Genomic DNA, 13,352 nt, shown 5'->3' on the forward strand with positions numbered 1-13,352 from the left:
AATATACAATTGTGAAAAGAGTCTCTTAAATAAATGGTGTTGGGAAAACTTGACTCATATCTTACACCATTCAGAAAAATTAACTAAAAATGGATTAAAGACTTAAATGTAAGACCAGAAACTATAAAAATCTTTAAAGAAACATTGGGGAAAAGCTCCTTAACATGGGTCTTGGCAATGTTTTTTTTGTACATGACACCAAAGTACAAGCAACAAAAGCAAAAACAAACAAGTGGGACTACAATAAACTAAAAAGCTTCTGCACAGCAAAAGAAACAAAATGAAAAAAACCACATATGGAATGGGAAAAATATTTGCAAATCATATATCTAATAAAGGGTTAGAATACAAAATATATAAAAGACTTATACAACTCAATAACAAAATCAATCTGATTTTTAAAATGGGCAGTGGAAATGAATAAAAATTTTACAAAGAAGACATACAGATGGCCAACAGGTACATGAAACAACGCTCAACATCACTAATCATCAGAGAAATGCAAATCAAAACCACAGTAAGATACCACCTCACACCTATTCAAATGCCTACTATGAAAAAGACAAGAAATAACAAGTGTTGGCAAGGATTTGGAGAAAAGGGGACCCTTGTGTACTGTTGGTGGGAATGTATATTGGTGTGGCCACTATGGAAAACAGTGTAGAGGTTCCTCAAAAAATTAAAAATAAAGCTACCATATGATTCAGTAATTTCACTTCTGTGTATTTATCCAAAGAAAATGAAAACACTAATCTAAAGATATATGCACTCTCATGTTCATTGTGGCATTACTTGCAATAGCCAAGATATGGAAACCTAAATGTTCATGGATGGATGGATGGATGAAGGGTGTGTGGCATATATATGATGGAGTATTATTCAGCCATAAAAAGAAAATCTTGCCATTTGTGACAACATGGATGGAACTTGAGGGCTTTATGCTAAGTGAAATGAGTGAGAGAAAGACAAATACCCTATGATCTCACTTATATGTGGAATCTTTAAAAAACCCCACAAAAAACAAAGCTTATAGACACACAACAAATTGGTGGTTGCCAGAGACGGGGGATGGGAGGTGGGCAAAGTGGATGAAAGGGGTCAGAAGGTACCCACTTCTAAATATAAAAAAGTCATAGGATGTAATGTAAAGCATGGTGACAATGGTTAGTAATGTATTGCATATTTGAAAGTTGCTAACAGAGTAGATCTTAAGTCTTCACAGGAAAATTATTTTGTAACTATATGTTGATGAATATTAACTAGACTTATTGTGATTATTTTGCAATATATGCAAATATCAAATCATGTTGTACACCTGAAACTAATATAATGCTATGTCACTTATATATCAGTAAAATAAGTACCAGTCCTGTTGGCACTTCATGTGGACATTCAGGGATCCAGGCTTTGTCTATCTTGTGACCCCACCATCCCCTAGAACCAAAGGGAGAGGGAGACTACCTCTACCTTGAAGGGACCTAGGAAATTCTTCCAGAAAAGGAGACTTTTAAAAGAATGATTCCAAAATAAAGTGTGGTGGTTGATTAGATTGAGGCCAAAGTATATTTAACAGTTATCTGTATTGTCTTTCCAGGGATCTTGTATTCTGAATATGTTAAGGGATTATATTAGTGCTGATGCGTTTAAAAGTGGCATTGTACATTATCTCCAGACGTATAGTTATAAAAACACAAAAAACGAGGACCTGTGGAACAGTATGGCAAGTGTGAGTATGTCCTTTGTGTATCTCTACATTTGGGATTGACAGGCTTATTATCATTTTGGGTCCCCCTTCCCCCCTTTGCATCATATTAATCCCTCTGAGAAGAATCATGAGTGTTTTCTATAGGACTGAGAGTGATGTGTATATTTTCGGTTTTTAGATTTGCCCTACAGACAGCACACAAAGGATGGAGGGCTTTTGCTCTAGGGGTCAACATTCATCTTCATCCTCAGTAAGTTCTTTCATCTGTACACTCCCCCCCCCCCCCCCCCCCCCCGCCCCTCACATTCTTCTTTTACACCACATCCTTTGAAGGCTGGATCTGTGCCAGACTTTCTGAGGGCCTTGATGATATCACCCTTGCTCTTGATAAGACTGCATTTAAACTATGCCAGACTGACAGCCTTTTACAATTTTTAAAAAATTATCTACACAAGGGAGTTGCACAGCCTTCTTCGGTAACACGTCTCACTGATACTAATTTCTTCAGCTCGACTCTCTGTAAAGCGGTGAATTTATGACAGGTTTCTGTGGGAGATTAGGGCTTTATCTATCAGAAAGGCTATGTCGATCATTCCCAGAGCTCTTCATCTGTAAGGAAACAAATGATGGCAGCGAGCATTCTTGAGCACTTACTACGCGTCAGGCACGTGCTAAGCACTTATGTATATTATTGCCTCTCCTCAGTCAACCTGTGAGTGGGGCACTATTATCCCTATTTTTACAGATGGGGATATGCAATCCAAAGGCATATGGTTAGGAAATTGCAGAGCTGGGATTTGAATTTAGAGCTAATTCATGCTTTTAACTATAAGCAGTAAAGAATTCAAAACAGCTGAATCTCAAAACAGTCTACATCTCTGCTTATCTGGACTTGTGGACTCTTCACAGGCAGCTGTGCGTTCGTCTGGAGATTTAACAGAATCTCGTCCATCATATTTCTATTTTCTTGGCTTTTCTGTTTTTAGAGTTGGCTTTATTCAGTAGTTTGTAGATTTGTTCTGTAGTGTATTTTATCCTTTCACTAGCTTTTAAATATTTCTTAGAAGCTTCCCTTAGTATCATGGAAAATGCTCTCTTTTGAGCGCCTGCTTGCCTGTGCAGTGTGGGCCATCTGGGTCTTATCGCTGGGGAAGGCCAGCTCTGGAGGAGCGCTTTCCCCGCCTGTTGGCCTGAGAGCCTGCGTGATTACGCAGGGGTTGAAGGCCTGGCCGCTTTCCCGTCTCTCTGCTTTCATTCATTCATTCCCTTGCCTGCTCTGTGCCCGGTGCCAAGCCCAAGGTGTGCATAGTAGAACCAGATATGATACCTGTTCTCAGGACACATGTGTAGAGAAAGAGAATGAAAAGTAAACAGTCAGCGCTTTAATGGACAACATGCTGTGGTTGGAGACAGTGGGGGAGGGGGCAGAGCAGGGGCTGGGGAGCGGGGGAAGGGATGAGGGAAGAGCTTCACAGGGGAGGTGGCAACTGGTAGCAGCTCCGTGCAAGCTTGGGCCCTGTCCTGGCTTAGTTGGGTCTAAGTGGGTCATGCATCTGTGTTTTTTGTATAAACCAGCACTGGAAACAGGAAGGCCTTGATGTGAAAACCATGATGAACACCTGGACACTGCAGAAGGGCTTTCCCCTGATAACCATCACCGTGAGAGGGAGGAACGTACACATGAAGCAAGAGCACTATATGAAAGGATCTGAGGGCACCCCAGAAACTGGGTAAGGGTACTTGAGAAAAACTCATTCTGTTGCTTCAGTAACATCTGTCTTAGAGGACAAAACCTTATTTTTGAAATAGTGCCCTTACCTTTATTGCTAAAATGTTTCAATCAAATCTACATATGCTATGAAGTTGACATACACACCACCATCTCCCCAAGAGGATGAAGGGGGCTCTAAAACCTTGGTTCATCTCAGTGAAGCGGATGATGTATAATTATTTTAACATGCTCATGTTTTGTACTTTGATTAGATGGTAATTTCCAGTTACTGGCTAGAATCTAAGTAACTGCCACTAAGTTACAGTAGTGCTTGGAAATTATGACTTCTGGGAATCATGAGAGACTCAATTCTTTTCTTTTGGAAGTCTCAGTTGGATCATGGAACTTGTTTGTCAGCTTAACATGACAGAAGGACATCACTGGAAATGACACACTGCAGCTTGATTGGCCCTAGATGCACACTATTTTAAAAATTTTATTTCAAAAGAGTTTTAGAGTTAATGGAGAAGTTGCAAGAAGAGCGCAAATATTTCCATATATCTTTTACCCAGACATATATATTAACTGTTTACCACATTTGCTTTCTCTCTCTCTCTCTCTCTCTCTCTCTCTGTGTGTGTGTGTATATAAAATATCTTATTGAACTCTAATATGTTTTCTCTATATTTCTCTCTCATTCAGCTTTTCCCGGTTTGAGAGGAATTTGTAGACATGATAATCCTTTACCTCAAAATACTTTAGTGTAGTATTTTCTAAAAAACAAGAACATTCACTTATATAGCCACAGCACAATTATTAAAATTATGAAATAAACTCAATACAGTGCTATTATCTGACCTATAAACTTTATTCAGATTTTTCCAATTGTCCTAATGTCTTTATAGAAAAAGAAAAATTGTCCTTCAGGAAGGATTCAATATAAGATCACATTGTATTAATTGTATTTCTTTAGTCTCTTCTCTGAAACTGTTCCTCAAGTCTTTGTCTGTTTTGACCTTGACATTTTTGAAGGGTACAGGCCAATTATTTTGTGGAATGTCCTCCAATTTGGGTTTTCTGCTGTTTCTTCGTGATCAGATTCAGGTTATGCATCATTAGCAGGAATTCCATAGAAGTGATGTGTTCTTCTTAGTATATGATTTCGGAAGCACATGATGTCAATTTGTGCCATTACTAGTGGTCATGGTTTTTAAGTTCAGCCCTGAGCTCCAGCCAGTCACTGTAAGGGCTGTCAGGGCTCACTTGAGCCCAAATTCCCAACTCTACCCAACGAGCCCGAGAAGGATGAATAGTGCCTGAAAAACGGGATGGGGGTGTTTTGATCTCTTGGCGATAGCAGCTTTGGTACCCTTCTTTCTTAAATTAGGAGGTGCCTGGTATGTGGTAGGTGATTTAATAGCTGCTTGTTCAGTTGACTCAACTAATGAGCAATTCACCCTCCTTCCTTTCAGGTACCTATGGCATGTTCCATTGACATTCATCACCAGCAAATCAGATTCAGTCCATAGATTTTTGCTGAAGACAAAAACAGGTAATTTGTCGGGGAGATAACTAGGTTAATGAAAGAAAGAGCTCTGGAAATGTGCAGGATTTAGGTACCACCTTTCTTTTGCTATTTATCTTGGTTAAAACAAAAAGGATCAGGTCAACCTTTTATCTTCAGCAAATCTCTGGCTTTCATTTTCTAGTGAAGACTATAGGTTGGAAAATACTGTCTGGTTGAAAAAAGGCCAGTATCTTGCCAGATAAAGATGAAAACAATTGAGTTATGTAATGCTAAAAAGAAGGGATTCCTAGTGAAAATTCCCCATTACTTTGTTAACATTGCTGGGTTGTGTCATACGGATGGCCTGAAACGTGGCTGCATTCTTCTCATAGATCTATAAATCTCATAAAATCGGTGTCTAAAACTAGGGTTAGCTTTTGTGTACCAGGATGCTGTTTTTTGGTTTCTAAAAGAAACATGTTAATATGAAACTCATTTCAGTATTAAAATTGTTCAGTATTAAACTTGCCTGTAGTTTCGTGTCCGGTCTCTGATCAGAAAAGCTTTCATCCGTCAAGAGAGAAAATGGAGCCGTGACTTATCTCATCTGCCCTAGATGTGCTCATCCTCCCGGAAGAGGTGGAATGGATCAAATTCAATGTGGGAATGAATGGCTATTACATCGTGCATTATGAGGATGATGGATGGGACTCTTTGACTGGCCTTTTACAAGGAACACACACAGCAATCAGCAGTAATGATCGGGCCAGTCTCATTAACAATGTGTTTCAGCTTGTCAGGTAATACAAGCTCCTTAGAGTCTTGGTTTATTTCTGAGAGCAGCTGTTATCACTCAAATTCTTGATTTCTAAAGATGAAAATGATTGATTGCTAATAAGTTGAAGGGTGTTTTCCCCTAAGTTTTTCTAAGAACCCAAGGTTGCTTTTAGCCTTTTGGTTAACCTCCTGTCTGTGTCTGCTGAGTAAGGTAAAGGAAGGAATCTGTATTTTAATCTTTTTCATTAACAACTAGGATCATGTGGAGGCTAATGTGCAGAAAATCAGGAGACCCACACCCTGGAGAAGCCCCTTGCCTAGTTTCTAAAGGCTTGTCCTGCTTCTTTTTCTCGCCCTGCTTTACCAGATCAGGTTTCTCCCCTGCTGGGTCTTTAACAAGCTTGAAGCCTTCTCCCAAGAATGAGTGGCCCAGGCCCAAGTTGTTCAAGTTACATCTCCTGGATTAAATCAGGCTCCCTCCACCCCCACCCTGCAACCCATATCCCTGAACTTCACAGCATCTTTATGGAATACAGCTCATAAAATGCCACTCAACCAAATGACCTTTGAACTGCTGAGGATAGTGTTTAATTTTTTTGCCCCATGACAAAGGTGTTTAAGGAAATAGTCTGCAAGCCAAAAACTTGCATTTCTTCTTTATTTAGGCAGAGCAGAAGTCCTAAGGGGAATCTCCCAGGTAGAGAGGAATAATTTATACTTCTCATGCCCCATGCACTTCTGCTCTAAATGCCAAGTTCTTCCTCCTCTGGGCCTCTTGAGGTGACAAAAAGCAATAGGGGGTAAAAATAGGGGTTGCTTAGCCAGCTGTTCTGAGTGCCTGAAAGTATCCCCCTCTGTAGCATACTGCTGCTTAAATCTTAGAGGGTTTTGTGTTTATATGAGCATATACCTTACCACTGAGGCTTTTAGCACCAGCCCTCTATAACCAAGGGTTTATATGTATATTCAGTTCCTTTTTGGAATGGAGGAGAGGATGTGTTGACTCCAAAGACTCACACAGTTAACTTAGAGTGGCAGTCTCTCCGACTGGGCTTCGTGAAGGATCTTTGATCAAAATCCCCATCTTACCCTGGAAGTTCACACAGTCCAGCGTTTCCTAGAGGGACAGACCCTGACATGCTTCCATTTTGTCTTAACCACAAGTTAGCCCTAGCTCTGTTGTTATTTGAGAAACTTCCTCCACGGGGTAAATATGCCAGATGTGTTATTTGTGACAGAGAAGATACTAATATAAAGATCCTTATTTATAAGGGGCATTGATAACTGATTGATTTATTTTGCTGGGAGATTGTTAAAATATCTTTTGAAACAAAAAGTTAAGTTCCTGGATTCTCTTTTTAAACTGCTAACCATGGTATCTCCTGACCAGCATTGGAAAGCTACCGATTGAAAAAGCCTTGAATTTAGCCCTGTACTTGAAACATGAAACGGAAATTATGCCCGTTTTCCAAGGTTTGGATGAGCTGATACCTATGTATAAGTTAATGGAGAAAAGAGATATGAATGAAGTGGAAATTCAATTCAAGGTAAAAGCCTGAAATAAATTGAGTAGTTACAAAAGTGGTTTGTTTTTCTATGGGTGTGGAAGAATTCTTACCATTAAAGAAAAGTAAATCAAAATGAACTCAGTATTTGGGTTGACTGGCAAAGATATTGGTTTTATTTTAGCGCTAAAAATAGACACGGCGCTCTGAGACTCTACTTAATTTTCATGGATTTCTTATTCCCTTCCTTTTGCAAATCCTTTATTTCATTTTACTTCTGTATTATGATGGCTGCTATTAAGATTTTCTGGGACTCAGGTACTTGAGGAAGAGGTATAAAGTTGTTATCTTTTGGCAAAATATCATGAAGTCCCGTTGTATAATTTGCCCTCAAAATGTAGTCATATAAACTCTCTTTGTTTTAAAAGTGGTAGTTTATCCTGATTTTAAGTAGGTAAAGATAAATTTATAAAAGATTGTTATGCAAATACTAAAATAGTTTATCATTTCTTATTTAAGAGTTGCATTAAGCTTTTAAAAATATTCCCTCTCACCTGAGTGTATTGTATTATATCAAAATGAGAGGACCTGGGACAGTACTGGTGACACTGTGGCTTTCCCTCAGGCCTTTCTCATCAGGCTGCTGAGGCGCCTCATTGACAAGCAGACCTGGACTGACGAGGGCTCCGTCTCAGAGCGAATGCTGCGGAGTCAGCTCCTTCTCTTTGCCTGTGTGCGCAAGTATCAGCCCTGTGTGCAGAGGGCGGAACGCTATTTCAGAGAATGGAAGGAAGCCGATGGAAACTTGAGGTCTGTCCTTAGCAAACAGCCAGTTCGTTCATGGAAGGGGGGGGGGGGTACCTTTTCTATTTTCCATCATCACTGCTGAATGTTAGAAGCAAAACCAGCTATAGACAAGTCTCCGCTGTCTCCCATTTTAGGAAAATAAATTACTCCCTAAGATTTATCTATGTATCTCTCAACTCTAATGCTAGGAGGGAAATTCTATGCACAAAAGTCAAATATCTGCAGAGTTAGAATGGGATTAGAATAGTTCCCACTCTGTGCAGCCAAGGGTACAAAACTTGATCGGAACTGAGACAGCTGCACTGCCAGGACCAGAGGCAATGCAGCTCACAGTATTTCCTTTGGGTGACCAAAGTCCCTGTCAGTAGGTGCATAGTAGTTGCTGACGCTGTCTAAATAAAGTAGGATCTTCCTCTGTTTGGAAATTTAATTCTTACTATTCTTAGGTACATTTGGGGTTTAAATCCCATTTGGCAAATATTAAGCCAATGGTACACACACTTTCATTGAAAGAAATGCTTGTAAACAAGCATTGGATTCCTGATGTTTGTTCATGGACTACATCTTGAGTCTAGTTTGAATCTCTTTATTTTGGCTTGAAAGTGACCACCTGTTGAGTCACCCTGCATCATTAAAGCATGTTAGATTCATAGATACTTGTAAAAGTGGTGTTTCACATTACATTTTCCAGAAGGCTACTCACAACCTAATTTTAGATATTTTCTCTTGCCTCTTTCAAAAAATTTAACTGAAGGAAAGAGGTTATTTTTGTTTAGATTTCGAGGCATGTTTCCCTGATCATGGGGCCAGCTTATCAGTTTATAATTGGTCACCATTCTGCATCCAAACACAGTTCCTACATCTTAGACTCTCACCTAGTATGTTTTTCCCCCACAGGCTGCCCAACGATGTGACCTTGGCAGTGTTTGCTGTGGGAGCCCAGACCACTGACGGATGGGATTTTCTCTATAGTAAATATCAGTCTTCTCTGTCCAGTACCGAGAAAAACCAAATTGAATTTGCCCTCTGTGTTAGCCAAAATAAGGAAAAGCTTCAGTGGTGAGTAATTCATTCATGCTCGTGCATGAACAAAGGAATTAAGTTAGATCAGATCCTTCTGACATCTGTTTTTGTTCTTTTGGCCAGGAATTATCTGTTCTGCTGGGAACATTTATACTAGCAACCACATATCTAACAAGGCTGGTGAATAATTGTTAGGAAAAATATTTAAAGGAGCATACATTTGTGTATCTTTAAAATAACAAATTTATACTTTCTTAGCTCCTCTTATGAGCAAATGAGAGAATATGTGAGAATATGTGTTTGTTAGTTTTATTACGTAGCTATGGTGAGTTTGTCAGGGCTCTGGTTACCTATTATCTTTTTGGTCTTTGTTATTGGCAGAGGGCAGAGTGGCTTCTTTTCTTTCACAAATTATTTTATGGAATAACTTTATCATTTACAACTTTTTGGGGGTGTATCCATTGCTAACATTTCTTCTCTTAATCATTCTAGGCTCCTAGACCAAAGTTTTAAAGGAGATGTAATAAAAACTCAAGAGTTTCCAGGTATTCTTACAATGATTGGCAAAAACCCAGTGGGATATCCATTGGCCTGGAAGTTTCTGAGGGAGAATTGGAATAAACTTGTGCAAAAGTAAGTAGTGCCAAAGACTGTGCTGTGCCTGGAAAAGTTCCTTAACCTGGCTATGGTTTTGCTTTGTTTGTAAAACAACAGTGATCGTCTAAAGGGGGTTTTCATTGAAGCTAGAAAGTAGAGGTCCTTAAAATAGCCTTAGAAAATATAAAACTCTAATTCATTGCTAGTTCATGAATCTGGGTAGTCAGGTTTTCCATTCCATGCGGAATAATCCCTCCCTGCACCCACTGACCTACCAGAAGTCTCCTGCTCAGCACTTTCACTGGTTTGTATCTGCCCTTGTCTAACTTATATAGCCTTATTACCTCTATCATTTTCTTTTGGGTATTTCATTTTTATTCAGCTGTTGGTGTTTATTTTTTGGCAACTAGATATTAACCCATTGGAGGGTAGGGATCATGTCCATGTTTTTCATGCCTAACCAGTTTTTAGTTAAATGCTATAACATACGAGGCACTTAAAAATATATGTTGAAAAAATAAATATTTCACAATATAACTTGATGGTTTCCATTTCTAGGTTTGAACTTGGCTCATCTACCATAGCCTACATGGTGATGGGAACAACAAATCAGTTCTCCACAAGAGCACGGCTTGAAGAGGTAAAAAAAAAATCTCTTTAAGCTTAAGTGACAATTAGCTAATAAGTATGGGTTAGACAACACATTTTTAAGATGTGATGAGTTAGAAATAGATTTTGTCATTTAGTAGATGTTCTTTTTGGATGCTATGGTGGTTTTAATGTAAGCAAGAATCAGTTAGTTACAAATGAACTAGTAAAAACTGTCTCTTCCCAAACACATGAAGAAGTCTTAGCCTTGCCATTAGATTTTAGAGCTTAAAAATCACTTTAGACACTCAATCCCGTTTTCAGGTGATTAAAGTGATCATTAGAGGTATAAGTTACTGAAGTGGCCATCCAGCCTCTGTGAAAGAGGTAGGTGGAATCCAGCTTCTCCACTATCCAGGTTCATGATTTCCTGTTCCTTATTTATACAACATCTACTTTCAGAAAGGATTTCAGGCAGATTATAAGGTCCAGATATAAAAGAAATGTTAAAATAAAGAAAAGTTGCATAATGGACAGAAAGAGGTAACTGTCTGAAGGATTTATGCTGAGGATAATTTATTGCAATTGAACCCTAACTTTATCACAGCTTCCTAGCAGTCAAGGAAAAATGAGAACACAGTATGAGTTATTCTTATTGTCTGGGAAGAGGGAACCATACAAGTTTTCCACAAAAGCATGCTTTCTCCCAGTCTTAAGCTCTGAAGAATTTGATATATGGGTTGTTTGTGGTGTCCAGTCTATGATAATGTTTTCTATAGTAAAGTCGTAGAACAAATTTTACGTGGTTCTAAAACTGTGTTGCATTTAGATAAAATCTGAGAGCCAAATATTAATTTTTAAGGAATAGTTTCACGTGTAGCCTGGTTACACTGCAGTCTAGCTTGATATAGGAAGAGTGCTTTGAAAATGCAAAAGAAATGTCATGTACCCTTAACTTTTGTCCAGTTTTCAGCAGCCTCACCCAGGCTTGTAAAATTAACTCACACATAATATCTCAAGCTTGAACTCCAGTGAGGACCACAGCAGAGGTATCTGTGTGATGACCGAAGAGTTATCCATAGGCTGTGACTAGACAGCTGTCTATAGAACAGATCTGTAGCAACAAAACATTTCATTCATTCATTTTCTCATTAATTCGCTCAAGACATCCTATTGTTACTATATGGCAGGTTTTAGGTTCTGGGGTATGGTGATGAACAGAAGAGACAAATGCCCCTGTTCTCATGTAGCGTAAATTCCAGGGAAATCAGAGAATTACAGACAAACAGCCTTTGTCAGGTTGAAGACTGACTAAGGTAAGGATAGAGAGTGCCTGGAGGAAGGAGTGGCACTGTGCTTTACAGGATGTTTAGGAGACATTTGAGTGGATATTGAAGGAAATGCAGATATCTAGGAGAGTGTTGTGTGCATAGAAGATATCAGGTGCAAAATCTTTGAGGCAGGACATGGAAATGAAGGAGCCTGAGATAATGTCATACTAGAGAGCATCCTACTGACATTTAAAACATAGGAGTCACCCTGAGCCCTTCCTCCCCCTCACATCTAAATCATCCCTGAGTCCTGTCGGCCCTGTCTTTGGTATATGCAACATAGCTTTGGATGTCTTTCTGCCTCTTAGCCCGTCCAAGCTTTTCTTATTTTTTGCCTGGTCTGTGGTGATAGCTTCCTAACTGGCCTCCCTCCTGCCACTTCGCCATTAACCAAACCATTTTCCACATTTAAAACTGAAAATCAGCCCACCATTGACCTGCTTCTTAAAACCCTATGGTTCTTGCAATAAAGTCCAAATCTCTCCTTCCTGTGTGTACAAGGCTGTGATGACCTGCCCCTGCCCACCTCTCCCGCCAGTTCTCACCTGCTCTCCTTGTTCACTGTCTCTCAGTGCTCCAGCCACTCGGCCTCCTCCTGCTCCTGCTCCTGGGCCGCCAGCTGGTTCTCTGACCTCTAAGGCTCTGCACTTTCTTCTCTGCCTAGCTTGCTCTTTCCCCAACTCTGCTGGAAAGCTCATTTTACCCTTTCAGGGTTCCAGCTCAAGGTCACTTTCCTAGGCCACTCCGTGTGCAGCAGACCACCCCCGCCCCAGTTACTGTCACAGCCCTGGTTTATTTTCACAGTAGTGTATTTACAGTAATCACAGTTTACTGCTTGTCTCCCCAGGGAGACTGTAAGCTGCACGAGCGTAGGGTGCTCTGCGGCACTGCCTCATCCTCAGTTCGAGCACCGTAACTAAGGCAAGGGCTGAGTCAGTACCAGTGTCGATATTCACGAATGGATGACGTGAAGTTCCTGATACACGCTGGGTTTTAGGTTCTGCACCTTACCCATGTTATATACCTCCCCTCTGCAATGTAGAGATGACTCTCATTTAACAAATGAGACTATCCCAGAGAAGTTAAATTATTTGCTCAAACTAGTTAGAATAAACCTGTTTCTATGCCTTTATCATGCTGCTTGTTGCACTGAAAATGTTCTCAAGGAGGCAGGTTTGAATCAAATACTCAGATGACATGCTGCGTTTCCCAAAGCAGATCATATAGGAGGGAGACTTTTGGGTCAGGAGAAATTTAAGGGCAAGTGTTAACAACTGGTTTTGTTGCAAATCTTGTAGGTCTGCTTTTTAGTGGTTCTATCATGATGGGATCCTTCAGGATTAGACAGTTTGACCCACTGGTAAAATTACTGATGTGGTTTGATTGTTGAAGAGTGCCCAGAGTGATTTTTGATTGAGTATCAATTAATCTTCAGTTCTGAGAGTATGAAAGAAGGTTGAGCTACACTTAGGACAGAGGAGAGTATTTTCTAGGTTGCCACAGCAGGAGGGCATGCCTCTAAGCTCATCAAGAAGTTGCACTGAGATATAATTTTAAAACAACCTTGCATCATTTAAAATTAGGATTTGGTCTTTCAAAAACCTATTCTACACCCCTCTTCTTTTCAAACTCATGATATTATGGCATGGATTTTTTTTAAGGAATGAACTGTCTGGAATCCATGCTGAATAAACAATACGTCTTGGCCTAGACTTGCTTTCTGTCTACAAAATCAGAAATTGATGGATTAATGCTATGAAAATTTATGGGAAAAGGTTAAGAACCCTTTAAGGTGAAACAG

At 39.7% G+C, this 13,352-nt stretch overlaps 1 protein-coding gene across 7 annotated transcripts in view; it reads left to right on the plus strand.

Annotated features, from left to right (window-relative positions):
* The window catches only part of ERAP1 (endoplasmic reticulum aminopeptidase 1), a 31,096-nt gene that overhangs the window by 15,334 nt on the left and 2,410 nt on the right, over positions 1–13,352 (plus strand). For all 7 annotated transcript variants that reach the window (XM_081131568.1, XM_081131572.1, XM_081131570.1 and 4 more), the window contains 10 exons: positions 1,595–1,726; positions 1,884–1,955; positions 3,281–3,435; positions 4,889–4,968; positions 5,540–5,723; positions 7,091–7,247; positions 7,831–8,015; positions 8,910–9,071; positions 9,528–9,668; positions 10,191–10,272. In XM_081131568.1, the coding sequence (XP_080987694.1) occupies positions 1,595–1,726; positions 1,884–1,955; positions 3,281–3,435; positions 4,889–4,968; positions 5,540–5,723; positions 7,091–7,247; positions 7,831–8,015; positions 8,910–9,071; positions 9,528–9,668; positions 10,191–10,272 (1,350 nt within the window). The remainder of the gene's footprint in view (positions 1–1,594; positions 1,727–1,883; positions 1,956–3,280; positions 3,436–4,888; positions 4,969–5,539; positions 5,724–7,090; positions 7,248–7,830; positions 8,016–8,909; positions 9,072–9,527; positions 9,669–10,190; positions 10,273–13,352) is intronic.

This window comes from Miniopterus schreibersii (assembly GCF_964146895.1).
Source record: "Miniopterus schreibersii genome assembly, chromosome: 3".
Classification (NCBI taxonomy): Eukaryota; Metazoa; Chordata; class Mammalia; order Chiroptera; family Miniopteridae; genus Miniopterus; species Miniopterus schreibersii.